General features: G+C 41.4%; 1 protein-coding gene across 1 annotated transcript in view; it reads right to left on the bottom strand.

Annotated features, from left to right (window-relative positions):
• Positions 1-12,277, bottom strand: part of LOC129132251 (ovostatin-like) — a 29,112-nt gene extending 16,835 nt beyond the window's left edge. Inside the window, exons 1-16 of the mRNA XM_054651293.2 lie at positions 12,205-12,277; positions 10,428-10,611; positions 9,620-9,776; positions 8,807-8,859; positions 8,321-8,341; positions 7,388-7,556; positions 6,643-6,727; positions 5,808-5,925; positions 5,075-5,195; positions 4,750-4,859; positions 3,739-3,897; positions 2,765-2,989; positions 2,495-2,552; positions 1,373-1,518; positions 853-996; positions 55-225 (exon numbers count right to left, since the gene is read on the bottom strand). Of these exons, the coding sequence (XP_054507268.2) occupies positions 55-225; positions 853-996; positions 1,373-1,518; positions 2,495-2,552; positions 2,765-2,989; positions 3,739-3,897; positions 4,750-4,859; positions 5,075-5,195; positions 5,808-5,925; positions 6,643-6,727; positions 7,388-7,556; positions 8,321-8,341; positions 8,807-8,859; positions 9,620-9,776; positions 10,428-10,611; positions 12,205-12,269 (1,986 nt within the window). The 5' untranslated portion in view covers positions 12,270-12,277. The remainder of the gene's footprint in view (positions 1-54; positions 226-852; positions 997-1,372; positions 1,519-2,494; positions 2,553-2,764; positions 2,990-3,738; positions 3,898-4,749; positions 4,860-5,074; positions 5,196-5,807; positions 5,926-6,642; positions 6,728-7,387; positions 7,557-8,320; positions 8,342-8,806; positions 8,860-9,619; positions 9,777-10,427; positions 10,612-12,204) is intronic.
• Between the last annotated feature and the right edge of the window lie 3,958 nt (positions 12,278-16,235).

The following is a 16,235-nucleotide window of genomic DNA, read 5'->3' as shown; positions in this document are numbered from 1 at the left end:
TGAATTCCTCTGGAATCCCTCCCACTTAAAGAGCCTCCCACACAGACCACATACCCTGAAAATCTTGTAGACATCTCCATCACGGCTGACATTCACAGGTTCAAAGTACAAGCCATCAGCAAAGATGGTTTTGGATGGGGTACACTCCTGTGGCCTGTCATCTTCCAGGTTGAGCCCATTGTAGTAATAGCCATATAAATCACCCCTGTGAAGCTGATAGTACACCTGGAGGCAAGAATGAGTAGTTTAAGCACAAGGAAGGTCTCAGGCAGGTCCAAAATCACAGATATTCAAAGCTTATGGTGGTCCCTGAGCAATCCTGTAGACTTCAGTGGGCTTAACTAGTGATGCCTACCTAGAGATGAATAAGCAATTTGGACTGAGCTGTACCCTCCTCCTTCTGAGCCACAATCATTTTGTGGAGTTAACTTGAGCAGAAAGCATGGAAGTGCAGTCTTGAGTTGAGCAAAGAGGAGATGAGTGTTCCAAGACACTAGCTGTCATCTACAGCTTTTGTTCTGGGCCCAAGGCCTATCTGAGCAATGTAAATGATGCAATTATGTAAAAATTAGGTAAAAATGCAATTTTGACACAATCACTCCACAGTGAGGAAATGTGCTGTCAAGGATTTACATAAGGCATATTTTTGGGATATATGTTACACTGCCATGCTTCCCAAAAGCAGTGCTGTGCTATCAATTTCTGTCTTTAAATCATACAATTGCCTTAGACCTTCCTTTAATCACAGATGTCTGTTTCCAAGGGAAAAATAACAATACAGTCGGAGACATCACAGGTGGGAACTGGGCTGTTCCTAGCTCAAAAGAACACAGGGCTGGGGATGTGACTTACACTCTCAGCAGATAACTCTGGCCCAGACTGAAGAAGGACGCTCTGAATTGCTCGCAGGGCACAGAAGGAGTTGGCAGCAGCTTCCAGGTGGAGTCCAACTCTAGAGCCCGGGAGACCCTTCTTCTCAGAGAACTTGAGCTGGACCTGGAAATTAGCAAATCCAAGACAACCCCACGGAGATTAGGTGAATTGGTTTGGCACAGAGATATAAATCTCCCTTTTCATCAGCACTCACTGTTCTCTGTAGGACAAAGCTCCTACCGCTAGATGGCCCGTCCGGATCAGCTTGTAAAAATTCACATAACCCCCTAGGCACCCTTCTCTCTCCGTCGTGGGGAGTTTTGTCTGAGCCTGAACCATAGGTGCTAATTCAGGGACGGCTTCTCATGATCCCAGACATACCTGCACCTTTTCCATTCCTAAATGCCATGCCCAGTGCAGGCCTCTTGATGAGATCGTTTCCTGACCATTTTTCAGCAAACCCCAATATATCCCTTAATAAGAAAGCAAAGGTTTCCACCTTGTTTTTGAAGCATATATCACTGTGTATCCTGGAGCTGTCAGCCACTATCTCTCCATGAGGATGCACCGTGTAGAGCAGCAATCTGGCACTGGGGGCCAGCTTCTCAGTGACAGTCAGTGTGACGGAGAATGTACCTCTGGAAGCTGTGGAAGGAACATGGATCAGGGAAGGACAAGCCAGCAAAAGAGCATATTTTATTCATAATCTAGAAATACCTTTATAACCCAAGGAATTGGATATCGGAAGACTTATCTCAGTGGCTGAGGGACAGCTCCCATCAGCAAGATAACAGATACAAACTGGGAGATGCTGAGACTGGGGTACTTTGCAGACAGAGGTTTATGCTGGGAAGAAGTTAAACATGGAAATCTGTGCACAATTGCTATGAGAAGACCCCCCCTTCCCATAGCCTTTGGGTCTCAAAACTAGAACCTCCTACACCAAAGGAAATAGAGCAATATCCCGAGTTAAAGGAGAGTTCTGTTAACACTAAGAGATAAGAAATTCTTCTCTACATGGATGAAAATTTGAAGTGTATGGACAGGGAATTAAGCTTAAGACTAAAGATGGTAAATATGAAACAAGTCCTATATAGGGAGAGAGGCTTACTTAAGCCACTTCCTGAAGTGTGCAAATGGACCAGGTTCTGCAAGAAAACTGATTTTTAACAATGAAAGAATAAAGGTCGGGATTGCTGTCATTTGTGGGTATTTGGAGACTTCTGAAAGGGCAATGAATTTCAAGAGTTGACTGCTAAACATCCCTTTCAAATGGGACACCTATTATTCCAAACTTTAAAATGTTTTATTATTCTATTTAGTGAAGACTAGGATGTCACATAGAGACCATAAATACTCCTTGGCATTATAAAATACTACAATAAAACATATGAAGGTTGTATTCCATGTGTTTGATCACAACAAAATATGTTTCTATTAACAAGATAAAATTGATTATGATATGGGAGGTTGGCTAGATGCTGCAGCAAAAGAAAATTATTCTGTGAGCAGTAACAGGTCATGGGATTTAGGGACTAGTACTTGATTTAGCCACAGTTCTCTGCTTTCATCACTTGCTCTGTGCTCTGAAGTACGAATAGTAATACGGTCTGGAACTTACCACCAGAAATGCTGACTTGCTTCTGGCCACTGAGAGTAATTTTTCCTTGTGTCATCACCTGGGCATAGAAAAGTCTCATGAAAGGGGATCAAAAGCACCTTCTCCCTTCCACCATGAAATCACTGATTTTGAGTATTGTGCTGACAGGCTTTGAAGGCCATCAGGTTGAGCCATGATCCATAACCACTGTCTGATCGCGAGATTTCTGCCTTATAGGGTGTTTGAGAGAAGCTGAAAAAAAGGTGTTTTAGGAGTAGCATTAGGACTTACTACATAGTAGAAGTTTGTGTGTGTGGCATTGCTGTAGCCTTCTCTGTTCAGAACATAGTGAACATTAATTGTTCTCTGCTGGCCACAGCTGAGCTCCTCTGTCACTGGCTCAATTTTCAGAAAGCTGTTGGTCCGTGAGTAGAAACGCCGGACAAGGAACGAGGCTTTGGGCTCATTATCAATCCCCCAGATAAAGTCTGCACATTCACCTGGTGCCTGTTTGACCTATGAAATGGAAAACCATACATGTGGAATCAACAGTGTGGGAAAAAAACAATTCAAGGCAGGTGAGGGGCAAAGGTTTCTTTTCTGTAAAATATTCTGTTGGGAAACTGATTTTGTGAGGCTGTTTAAGCCACAAGCAAGAACTGGTGTGAAAAATTTGTGTTTCACCAATGAAGAGTGAGTGGCCTTCTGGACACCTTTAGGCATCCAGATGCCTGTGGCACATTGTGATAAGGGGGTTATTTTAGGTTTTTTCAGGCTTGGGACCAGTTGCGTAAACTGCTGAGACTTACACTGAATTAGAATAGCATTGTTCTAAATGACACATTTTTACTCAGCTCTTTCCATCCCACCAGAATAAAGGCATGACAATACAAGAAGACCATGTGATGATAACAGGCATGGGTTTGTGCCAGCAGAAATGCAGGGAAGAAGTCAGCAGCAGTGAAAGATGCTGGCATGCACCAAGGCTAGATGGGGAAGGCAGTGCAGCCTCTGAGAAAGGTTCTCTAACACAGAGAAGAAAGAGAAGGAAGGTGAATGCAGAAAGAGCTTCTCAAGGGGAGAGAAAAGCAGGGAGGGACTGAAAATCACTACAACCCAAAACCACAGATGGGTTGCAGTGTGCCTCTTCTCAGGCAGTGGTGTTTTCTCATCTGAGTTTCACAGAGTTTGCAGGTGTTCCTTCTAAACCCTCTCTCCCATGAAGTATTTATTCATGAATTAGATTGTAGCCTGTGTTTACTTACTGTCAGCTTCAAACTGGGATCGAAGAAGTTGGATGTGTCAAGGGAAAAAGCAGCAATGCCGTTTTTGTCCGTGGTATAGTTGGCCAGATAATCTCCATTGAGCTCCAGCAGGACAGTACTGTTGGCAACAGGCTCACCCTTCATGCTTGTCACAGTGATCTGAACACAACAAATACCCAAGGGATTCAGAAAAAAACAAAGAACAACAACAAGAAAAGAAAAGCTCTGTTTACTAGAGGATGGTCACTTAAACACTGAGGGCTGTTGCAGGGAGTAGAAATCAAGAGTGAAATCTATTGAAGAGGCACATGCTGCACAATATTTTGAGGGAGCAGGAATTCTGTGACAGGAAATCTCCCATCAGTGGGAAATTCCCATCAGTGCAGAATAAGCTATGTGTCACAAAGGGAGGAGGAATATTTATTGGAGAACATTGATTAACACACCTAAACCAACGAGATGACTTCATGGCCACTGGCAAACTGTGGAGCTCAGTAGCACCTTTTAACTCCTACATGTCTGTACACACCCACAGTCTCCACTGCCCGTCAGGACGATGCTTTACAGGTCATCATCCTTTTTGTGCCTGGTTTATCCTGCATGTGTAGGTTGCTAAGAAGTAGGAATGTGCTCCAACATCTGTACTGCTGTAAGTAAACATCCCTGGGATTGTGTGATGCAACTCAGGGTGAATGCTACCTTTAGTTTAGGCATAACTGTGTCTGAAGAATTTTCTTGAAGACTCCTCTTCCCCACTCATATCACCTTCCACTTACTCACTTTTTAGGCATCCTCTGACTATGGCAGAAAAGAGACCCTGACCTGCCAGGTGTGATACAATTCTCCTTTTTTCTCTAGGAGTATCAAGAGAACTATACAGACACTGTTATGCAGCATTATCTTGAGAAGCTGACAGCACATTCAGGTGACAGCCATAAATGGGACATCACAGAGATCATCATGCTGGACCTCAAGGAGTTTGGGTCTAAATGTATCCTCTCATGTACCTACCTCACCATGGTAAGGAATTCCCCTCTTGTAATAGGAATCCATATTCCTGAACAGCACTTGGTCATTGCCTTGGTTGACTGAAACATAGTCATAGGCCTTCATCTGGATACCTGTGAGACACACCCAGCACAAAGGAGAGGAAACAGAAATCAGATATAGGCAGAAAGCTGTTCCTTTTGATAAGCTCTATGGAGTGGTCATGCTCTGGAGGGAGAGCCACACAAAGAAAACCATAATTGCTGCCTGTTTGCCACACAGATGGTGATCCAGGGGATTCCTCTCAGGAAGGTTTAATCAGTTACTCCCAACACCCACTTGGTGTTACCTGTCCCATTTTCAGTGACGATGCTTTCTATGTTGAGGCTGGCATACATCATGGCATAGCTGCGGTACAGCTGGAATTTTTTGATGGAGATGACAGTGTTGAGGCAGCCATCCTTTCCCAGCTGAAATTGCAGCACAAAGGGGAAAACCCATGTTTCTCAAGGCTTGCAAAATTGCTCCTCATTATGTTTTATTGCATCTCTGAAGAGCTCCCTGCCTACCTTACATTTCTTGCTCCCCAGCTCCCATCCCACATGACTATTTCAATATTATTTACTCTAGCACCTGGAAACTTCCCTCCTTATCCCCTCTAGTTTTCTCTATGCTCATGCTCCTTCTTAAACCCATCTTGCATAATGCGTTTGCTCTGTGACCACAGCACATTAAGTCTGAGGTAGTGGACAAATTATTCATCCTTTTAACATTAAGTGTCCTCAAAGACTCCCAGCAGAGTTCTGCTGATTAGATTTGGTAAGAACACAGCTCCAGTGTTTCAGAAATTATTACAAATTTACAGTTTCATAAGCTTCCCTCCTTCCTATTTATTCTTTCTGAGGGAAAAATCAGTCTTTTAGTGAGGTTCTTTCAGCATTGCCTATGAGATAGAGAGAAAAACCACACCACTGAGATTGTCCCTCTGGTGTTCCCTTGGAAATTAACAAAGCCACTGAATACTGTGCTACATGCTGGGTAGTAAAGCTGACAGGGAAGAAAAGACTTGTGATGTATCATACCAGTCCAGTGACAGCTTCACAGGTTTTTTTCCAGTTTTGTGCACACAGTGGACTATAAAAGCGCTGCTGACACACATTAATTTGGGCCTTCCCTTGCACTGGCTGGCCATAAGTGTACCTAGGAGAGGAAGGAACATGAGAATTCAATCATGTGGATTTAACATGAGACCTGCAAAAGTTGCAGAGCAATGCAGACCCTAAATCCCTCTGCAGTATCCAGAGCACAGACAGAAAAGCAGTTGGGAATTACAAACAGTCAGCCCTAGCAGAATTCCTTTCTACTATTTTTAGGCTGTTTCTGCCATTTTGTTAAAAAAACCCCGCTTCACCATAGTTTTGGTGCAATCATTCTTTAAGGTCTGAAGCTGGAAGGCAGTGCTGGACTCAGGATATCATTCCCTGCATCTTTTTCTCATTGGTACCTTCCTTACACAAGGCAGAGCATACTGACCTATTCATCCTTTTAGTTCCTGGCACCCTGCACTTGGGCAGGACCACAGCCAGCAATTTTAATGATAAACTCTCATTTTTTGTAATAATAAAACACAACAGCTAGCAAGTAGGAAGTGCTTCATTTGGACACACACAAACTCTCCTGGTTTTAATTCTGCTATGTAGCAAGAGAAGAACCATAGACTCATAGGAGAAGAATATCATAGCAGAAGAATATAATGGCATTCATTATATTTTATATCATGAAAGTCATAGCTAAAGGAATTGCTCTAAGCCACATTCTGAGCCAGCAGCAGGATCTTTGCTTTCCAGCAGAGCACACCATCCAATGCCTATACCCTTTGTTGTACAAAATTGTGCTGTCTTCAGCTCTAATACTTACGAAGCACAAACGTTCACCCTGACTTCTTCATCGAAGAAAGAAATCGTCTTTGGCCCAGTGGTTGTCACTTCAAATTTTGGCAGCACTGAGAATGTAATGTGAATATGACTGATCAGCAATTGCATGCCATACACTGGGGGGGGTGTGTGTGTGTGTGTGTGCAAGACAGTAAAAAAAAAAAAAAAAACAGTTGGCAAAGACATTTTCACCAACAAGGGAGAGGAAATGGATCAAAGAAGAACCTAACTAGAAACTGGCTGTAGTATATGACAATAGAAAAAATAATCTTCCCTGGCAAGATGAGTAACTTCTGTAAAATTAAATAATAATCATACTAATAACTATAACAGTCACAGAAAATCTCATGGTAAATCACTTTAATCTCCTTTCTTAAAGAAAAATGAGTAATGCCAATGTCTCAAACTAGTTAAGCCCTGGAGTACAAAAGTTATTATGCAATAACCTTTCTCCAGGTGCACTGAAGGAGAAAGGCAACAGATTAGGTGACATAACAAAATCAAATATATTGCTGACACCACCTCTCTTCAACTTATCTTTTATCCCAGGTCCCATAGCTGGGAAAGGCCTGTTTCTCATGCACCAGTCCACCCAGCTCTCCCCATGTCTTTCTTTTCCAGGCATGATGTGGAGAATTCAAAGAACTTAAACTCTGCATTAGTAGCTTTTATCTGACTATGGCAGAGCCTCACTGCTAGCACAGGGTAGTTTATGAGCCTTTGCTTACCATACTCCTCCACTCTGAAGGACTGGTACTCTTTTTCACCTGACTTTGTCTCCACAGTAATTTGGTAGGACCCCAGAATAGGCTCTGGGATTAGTGGAAAGGAGAGCTGGACAATTCCGTGCCTCGATGTCACCTCCAGCCACTGGAATATCTTGTTTTGCTCTGGATCCTGGAAGAAAGAGATGTAGTAAAACCTTTATCACCATTTCTTGCCTTCTTTCAAGGCTTGTCTTCAGACATATTGGCTAAATGAGTCACAGGCTAGGAGTGCTTTGGGGCTGATGATGTGTGCTCTGACTTTGCATCTCTGCTTGTGGATTTAACAAAACTAAGTCTATGTTTAACTGGGAATTAGCTACACTGACAGATGGCCTCATATCATTCAGAAACAGTTCCTGACTGGGACATAGGTTGTGTATGGGATACAGGCTGCCTATCTAGAACACTTGTAACATAAATCTTTCTGACTCAGCTGCCTTTGTAAAGCAGGAACATTATGCTGGCCTCTCTCAGAAAATGCTTGGAGATGCAGTGATGTGAAAAGTGGTAGAAGATGATTCATTGTTAGCCCATCCCCATGAGAACATGGCATTTCAGAAAGTCACCATTCTTATGCCTATGTATGAGAAGGAGGCTGTTTAACCAGTTATTTGCTGTACTCCTCCCAAGGTGAGCCTGGACAGAGCACTCCTCTTTGAGCTCTAATGAAGGGCACAGCAGCAACCCCACACTGCCTCTGACTAACAGCTCCAGCTGTGCTGATTTCTTCTCCTCTGGCGCTGGTAGAGGATATTGCCACTGTTCAACCTCAAATCCATTGGCTTTAAATGGTGTGCTCTGGATGAGTCTCCCTCAGCTCTTGAATCTATAGGAAATGAGGTAGCACAGTCTTCCCAAAGGAGTTTGTGTTTAATTCCATGTTGTATCTCTTACCTCAATGATGATTCTGGGATACTGGAGGAGGAAATAAAGGGAGAGAAAAAAATTATTAAAACTATAATGTAACAGTGGAGGTTGATAAACACTAGAACATAAGGAAAACTGTGAACAGCTTTGTCTGGATAGAGAAGACTGGGCCAGGGAAACAATTTACAACTCATGTCTGTAATTAAAATTTTAAGAGGATAACCTGTTTGTGACTTTTTTCTGCAAAAATTTTCAGTCTTTTTCTATGTATCTGAGACTACAAAATCTGTGAGCTGTGAGAGATTTCCAAAAGTGCTTTCAGAGCCTTGCCCTCTACAAAGGCAGGAAAATGACGGAGTGCGAAGGTAAGGAGTTACAGCAAATATACAAAATACAAAAAATACAAAATATAAATAACATCAGGAAGCCTATCCCAGGCCCTTCTTATTTGATATCGAAGTGAGAGAGTCTCAAGAGGGTACCTGAAAAGTTTTGACTATCACTCACACTTACCGTCTCCTGAACAGGTCTGAACTGGGTGTCCAAAGTGACCACACGAAACATCACTGAAAAAAAAACAGGACAAAAAAGGATTACAGAATCATCAAGGTTGAAAGAAACCTCAAGGACTGTCTAGCCCAGCCATCAACCTGGCACCAAGTGTCAGATCTCCAAGTGTCACATCTCCAAGTGTCACATGCAGATGCCTCTATCATTTATTTTATTAGCAGTGATAAATAATTTTCAATACTCAGCTTTGACCTGGCTTTTTTTGAAAACTAAAGAGTGCCCAGAGAACATAAAAGGATTATCTTAGCCAGTGAAAAAAGAAAACTAAAATAAATGGCAGCTGAAATGTCTTCAATTATTACCCACTCAGACTAAAGTATAATTATGTTAAAGAGATAGCTAACTCCACCACAGCTAGTAGTGTCATTTAAGCATTGTGATGGAATTAGCACTTTGAAATAGATCAACAGTAAGGAGAAGGAGTTGTGACTGGAACTGAGGTGCTTGCTTCATTTTTATATTAACTTTATTAGCTCCAAACGTAACCTATTATTTTCTGTATTTTTAATACTTTTATGTATTAAATAATTTTTATGTGACTCTGCTCAAGTAAACCTGACAGAACCCTTAACGAAGTACAAACACATAAATTCTACTATTTTGTTGCACTGTTGTGAATTGGTTCTGTTTTTCACTAACTTTGATATTTCAAACTAAAATGAAATTCTTATTCCACAAGAGTAAGTTTCTGTTATCCTTGACCCACCCTTTCCCTCAATTTCTCACTGTTCTAGCTGACTCAATCCCTTCATCCACCTGTTTGTCCTGGCTTGTAGAGGGGTTTGTCCGTCTGGACGAAGACAGCACCATCCACATTCTGAATTGCCACTGATCTTCTCTCAGCTAAGTCAACTGTGGCACCTTTGGCTGAGAAGGAAATGAATGCCAGGGCATCAGAAGTAGCAGGAGGAACCTGGAGAGGAGCAAAACCCCAGAGGAAAAGTAGTAAATAAGACATGCTGAGGTTCCCTGATGCCCAGGGTTTTAGAGTAGGATACTGTCAGTTGAGTCATAAACAGCTTATGAAAGTCATGAGAAGCCCCACCTTTGTCAGTGAGATAATTTCTGGGAATTTCTGCTGTGGAAGGCCTGTAATCTGTCATCAGGTAATAAAATTTGAAGCTGTGTTCTGTCCTCTGCATTTTCCTGCTTACATGCAGGTTGCCACACCTTTAACTCTGAAGTGTTTTCTCCTGATGCATTCTGGAAGACCTCACCTTGGGACATTTTTTCTTGTGTGTCCAGATCTTGCAGGGTCAGGAAAGGGAACAACTGGGATCTATATGGGACCTATCATCTTGCTTGATACTTCAACAGGTCCATAAAGAGCAAGTGTGATAACTATCTAAAGCTTTGCTCTATTCACTCTGGGAATGGAGACTGGAAGTCTTTCTCTAGCTCCCTTCTACAATCCATGGGGTTTTTTTCCTGTTTTTTTCAGCTTTTCCAACAGTTTATCTTATTTTAAACACTTTGTTTTCTTTCCCTCACTGACAAGGAGAGTTGCAATCAGAATTATTTCCAGCTACTACACCCTCTTCAGTAGCTTCCAAAGAGAAAATACCTTGAACTCGCCACACTTGAAGAAGTCATTCTCTGTCACGGGCTCCTCAAAGAGAGTCCTCTGGATGGTGCCATATTCCAGGACAACGCTCAGGGACACGGGCTCGCTGAGGCTGTGTAGCTGCACACAAGCCGTCTGTGGAGCGTCGCTCCGCACGACCGACGGGACCAGCAGCACATACTGGCTGTAAGACCAACAGCAAGTTCAGTCGTGCAGGAAAGGCAGGGCAAACAGCAGAGGAAAATACCACACAAGTGCCATAGGTGTGAAGGAAGACATGATCCAAAGCTTGCCCAAACCAATGGAAGGATTTAATTTCTTTCAATGGATTTTAAATAATATGCTAAGGAAGTACAAATGTCAACTTTTTAATCTCTCACAATTCTTTCTGAGCTGAGGGACTGGCATCATTCTGTGCAGTGCCTTACCCAGCATGATACTGCACGTCTCCTTTCCAGGTATTAGCACAGCTCCAATTACTGAAGTGGCTAAAGCACGGCTGCATTTGTCTTCCCATGACCTAGGTGTGCACTTAAACCTCTGCAGCCTCCCCCATGGAGAAGTGATATTTAGCTTCTTCTTGGGACCAATGACAAAAATACTAGTAAAGGGTTGCAACAATCTTTAAATTTCTTATTCTCTGGATATCTCTTGGAGAGGAACTGACATAAGTCAATCCACTTAATACACAAGAAGTGATCTTGCTTTTCCATTTTAGCAGAAAATTCCAGGGAACACTCAATCTAATCTGCATGCTCAGTTCTGTTTCCATGCTTCTGTTTCCATGTTCCTGTTTCCATGCTTCTCTCTGTCTTGTTTTCTTTGTTTCTTTCTTCCATTGAACTTTTTTATTTATACTTTTTCTCTATATAATTAGAGCAGCCTTCCTTCCCTGGAATACCCCTCTGAAAAACATTCCTTCATATTTGCTCTGTTTGTCTAAAACTCTGTTGCTGTCCAGCAGTTTGCTGCCCAAACTACTCTTTCCAAATAACCTATGACAGAATTCACAAGCTGGTTTTGTAGCACAACATGAATCACACAATTTTTCTTTCTAATCTGATCCTTTCCCTTTTTTGCTCCCACAGCTCTGCCAGGTCATATTGCCTTTATTTTTATTTTTACTTGCCTAGTTCAGGCTGCATGAAATTCAAAGCCCAAAATTAAAAGTATTAATATTAACAGTGTATTAATGTATTAGCTTCCTCATAAACAGTGGAGGAAGCTAAGCTGTCTTTCTTACTGTTTTCCTTTAGAATTTTTGAGAAAAAGGTTTAAGCTATAACGTTGGTATATTTTTGAATACTGTGCTGAAATCTTCTGTTTGTATAAAGCCATGGACACTGACAGTGCTAATATGAATATTATTGTACTGGGTTTGCTGTTCAGCATGGTTTCAGTCCCAGCCACTGCCTGGCCTCTGGCACCTCCCCATACACCGTGCTCTCTCGGTGCTGCTGATGTATATCAATCCTAATTATTAGTATTACTTGTTAGTCTAGTCCTGAGTCTCCTTGCCACTTTACCCACACACATCACACTTCAGCTACTCAAGTTCCAGGTTTCTGTCATTCACACTAGATTTTCACAGCAGTTTCATGATGGAGAGCACCATTCCAAACCATCCTTCAATGTCATCTACTTCCAAGTCAACACATTTAAGGATCTATGTCTCAAATGTCCTGTTTATCATATAGCAGTGTCCCAGAAGAAATAAGCTAGTGGAAAATACAATAAAATATGTTATCATATAGACACAGAATGTGTGACCACTTACGTTTCAGAAGACACTACGGGAAACCAGTTCAAGGACAGAATACAGAGAAGAATCCTTGACCACATGTCTGTGTGTGAAGAGAGACTGATCTCAAGCTGACAGCCTGTCCCTGGTTTTTAAATGGGCCTGAAAGGGTGCTCCTCCTCCACGGCTTCAATCACAGTCTAACAAAAGATATTAACATAAAATTTGCATATGTTCCATTTCCTCACTACTGTCTGTTCTCACACTCCTTGAACTCCCAAACAATTGCTTTGGAAGCTCTCATATTTCACATACCTCCGTATTGCAAGGTATTGCAAGCCAAACCGGTTCCTGCCTATATGATTGTTTCATTGAAGCTCACCTCTTTGATTATCATGTCATTGGCTGAAGATTCCTTAATGCTTCAACTTGTTAGTATTTGCCAGTACTTAAGTATTTCCTTATTCTGCAATGGTGCCCTGTAGATACATCATACAACAGAAATAATCATGTCTGCATGGGAGCCAGGATGGGTAAAAATACACCAATACAGCTACAGCTGCATTCAGAATGTCGCTACAGCAAACTCCTAATGATAATCTGGATTTCTTACTGTAGACACTAACAGCTGGCAAGGAATAATGCTGGCTAATGGTCTACCATTTTTGCCAGTGGTCAGGACAAGTATATTTCTAGGGAAAGGAATCTGATAGCATTACTGCATTTGTTCACTCATCTGTCTGTCAGTCTACTTTTTCCCCCTCATCCCTGCTCCCCCCATTAAATGACTTGTTAGTCTGTTGGTGAATTTCAGTAACTCTGAGAAGATCTTTCAGAGTAATTAATATATAGAACCACGAAATAAGTTAGATAGAAAGGAACTTCCTGACATTATGAGCTCAAATCTCTCATTTTAAGCATGGCTAGCTTCAAAGAGGTCATATTTTGAGTATTTGGAGGAATGGAGAGTCCACATCATCTCCGGACATCTGCTCCCATCTCTGGACATCTGCTCCCATGCTTAACCATCCATACTGTGAACACTTCTTTTCCTTAAATCAGAATTTCCCAAATTATATCCTGTGTCCATTTTTTCTTGCCCTTTCACTGTGCACCTCCAGGAGGAATCTGACTCTTTCTTCTCTATAATCCCACTTTACATTGTGGAAGACTGAAATTATGTCCCCACATAACCTTTGTTTCTCCAGGCTGAATTAAATTCAACTGTTTCCTTCTGTAGGCTTGTCCCAGTCCCTGAGCATCCCAGTGACCTTCCACTGGACTCCTTCAGTCTGTCAGTGCCTTTCTTGTATTGGCTGCAGAACTTCATTGTGGTCTCCCGACCACTGAACAGAGGGGCAGAACCAATTTCCCTGACATGTTGGCTAAACTCTTGATAATACTACCAAGGAAACAAAATAATCTTTAGTAATTGGGGATTGGATTCATACCCTTACACAGGAAATGGAAAAAAGAGCCAATCTGAAACAAAATAAGGTAGGCCAAACCACAACAGTCTCTAACTGCAGCCCCGGGGAAGTAACAGGACATTTCCTTTCTACTTTGTTTTCTTAACCAAGCAGATAATGAATGGGAAGAGGAAGCTGAGTATACTCCAGGAGTAATTAGGAACACTGAAAAGAGCTGGGGGCACTGAAAAAGGTGTTGAGAAATGCAGAGAGGGCATGAAATTATTTCAGGTAAAGAATATGAGGAGGAAATGAGGACTGCTATAGTAAAGTGGTGTAGAAATTGATGTGTGCCTGTTAAAGGCCTGATTCTACCAATTTCAGCTTTAATGGTAAAATATATCCTTTCAACCCTCTAGCTAATGATTCAGTCACAGTTATTTATTATTAAATAATAAATTTAATAAGAAATTAAATTGTTCTTCCCATCAGCATAGCTGATGTTTAAAACTACCTGTGCCTAACCAGGTTACTTACTCATCATTCCTAAAACCATTTTGATGACCAAGTTGGGACACAAAGGGAACTGCCCAGATGTTTCTGGAGCGATGGGAGCTATTCCCACTCTGTTACTAGTGAGAAATATGACACAAAGCTTCCGAGAATGATGTGGCCTCACAGCGACAATGCTGAGTGGCAGGTGTGTGGCGTGCAAAGAGGGCAGTCACGTTGCTGAAAGAAGCTGCTTGCATCAGTTGAAATGATGTCAGAAGACAGTTAACATTATGTTATGGATATTTGCAGCTTTGAAGTGCCTCAGACCCCATCTCTTACTTTAAACAGGTGCTAAGTAACAGGCAAAAAGAATTGAGGAGGGAGGAGGAAATAGCAAACAACCCCAGGATCCTGGTGTAAATTGCTTCAGAAGCTCACTCTTTATTTAAGTGCAGTGTGCCTTTAGCAGGATGGTAAGAGGGCTTTTTTGTTAACAACCAAACATGGAAAAGAGTTCGAAAAATAGAAACTCTGGAAGAATCTATGTTCAGGACAATTGAAAAGCACATGTTTCTCTGGAAACAAGCTATTGAATTCATTACTTTATTGAAATTGCTGATTCCAGAGGACCTCTTTGTATTGTAGCAATGTTGTGATAAGAGCACATCAGTACCAAGACAGGCATAATTCTTAAGATCACGGTGCAAGGAGGAAACTAATCCAGGTGTCTTTGATAGGAAGGGAAAAAGAAGAAATTTTCAGTTGTATGATTAAGAAACTAGGAGCCAGAGAGGATTAATCTAGAAGCACAGAGATCAGGATTTAATATAGAGAGATAATGAAGCTCACACTAAGCAGCAGTTATAAGACACACAGAAAGATCCTTGATACCAGAAATCTTAAACCAGTCTGTGGACCTGCTTTGTATTGGCATAAGGAAAGATGTAACTGGATATCATAGTTTGGCTAGAAATTTGATTAAATGAGGAACAGTGTCAACTTCAGGACCAAAGAAATGCAAATACAAATGTATGCTTTTCTTTCAGAGTCATGTCACATGCCTTTTGGGCAGCAGAAAATCAGCATGTCTTCAACTCACTCCATCCAGACTTCAGAAAATTACTGCATTAGCTCTCTGTTATTAAGCAATTTTATATACACACATTTCCCCCCGTTTCGTTCTTTCTCTAGATGAGTCAAAGTGATGATTTCAGTTGCATTGAAAATGTGTTTTTCACAATTTCATTTTCTTTCAAATAAAGTTGAATTTGCCAATCCATTTTTTCAGACTAAATGCACTTGCCTTCTTTTCTCTTTCCAGCTGGGCACACATACACGCCAGAGCAATGTGACTTTTTTAATCCAAAGCTGAATCCACTCATTTTCTGTGAGTATTTCAATGTTTAGCATGTACACTGCTCTAACAGAGCATTCTGTGAGGCTGTGACTAGTCACACACAATACCCCAATTAGCTTCTGTAGGCCATGTCAAATACCCCTACACTGTCCCAAAACACCCACCCTATCTGTATGTGCAGAATCTAGGCACTAGATACAGTCACAAATTAGAAAATAAAGTCACAAATTAGAAATTAAAGAAAATATCCACCTGGCATGCAGGATGCTGCATAGTCTGAATGTGGAGCTGAGAGATTCAAATTCTTGGTCAATAGGGATCTAAGTCATGCCTGTTTTCTTTTTTGTCAGAGAATCAGCAGGAAGTTAATGAGAAATATGAGCAGCTTTTAGCAGTGAGGCCTTGGATTTTCCAGAAGACTGAGTAATATATAATTACTTATTTCTGCTCTATGGCTTCACTTTATATTTGCATAACACTGCACAGCAAGGACTGTAAGTACTTTCTAAGTCATTACTTCACCTGAGATGACGTACAGACAATCCACCACACCTCACACATTACAATACCTGTTTTATTGTCTGATTTCTTTACCTGAAAGAGGTGGATATGGGATCAGAGCCCCAACTTCCATTTGACTTAGGCAAACACTCTCACAACAGTCCCATGCTACTTACTAGACTGTGATTTTCTCAGGAAATTATAATCTGATATATGATTTCCCACAACACATTCATCAAATGCTCTGTGATGAAACATCTTGTTTTAAAAAGCCAATATATCTCTGAAAAGTGTTGTGCATGTCC

Source organism: Agelaius phoeniceus, chromosome 2, assembly GCF_051311805.1.
Source record: "Agelaius phoeniceus isolate bAgePho1 chromosome 2, bAgePho1.hap1, whole genome shotgun sequence".
Taxonomy (NCBI): domain Eukaryota; kingdom Metazoa; phylum Chordata; class Aves; order Passeriformes; family Icteridae; genus Agelaius; species Agelaius phoeniceus.
The sequence above is the reverse complement of the archived record's forward strand: the minus strand, read 5'-3'. Positions and strand labels throughout refer to the sequence as shown.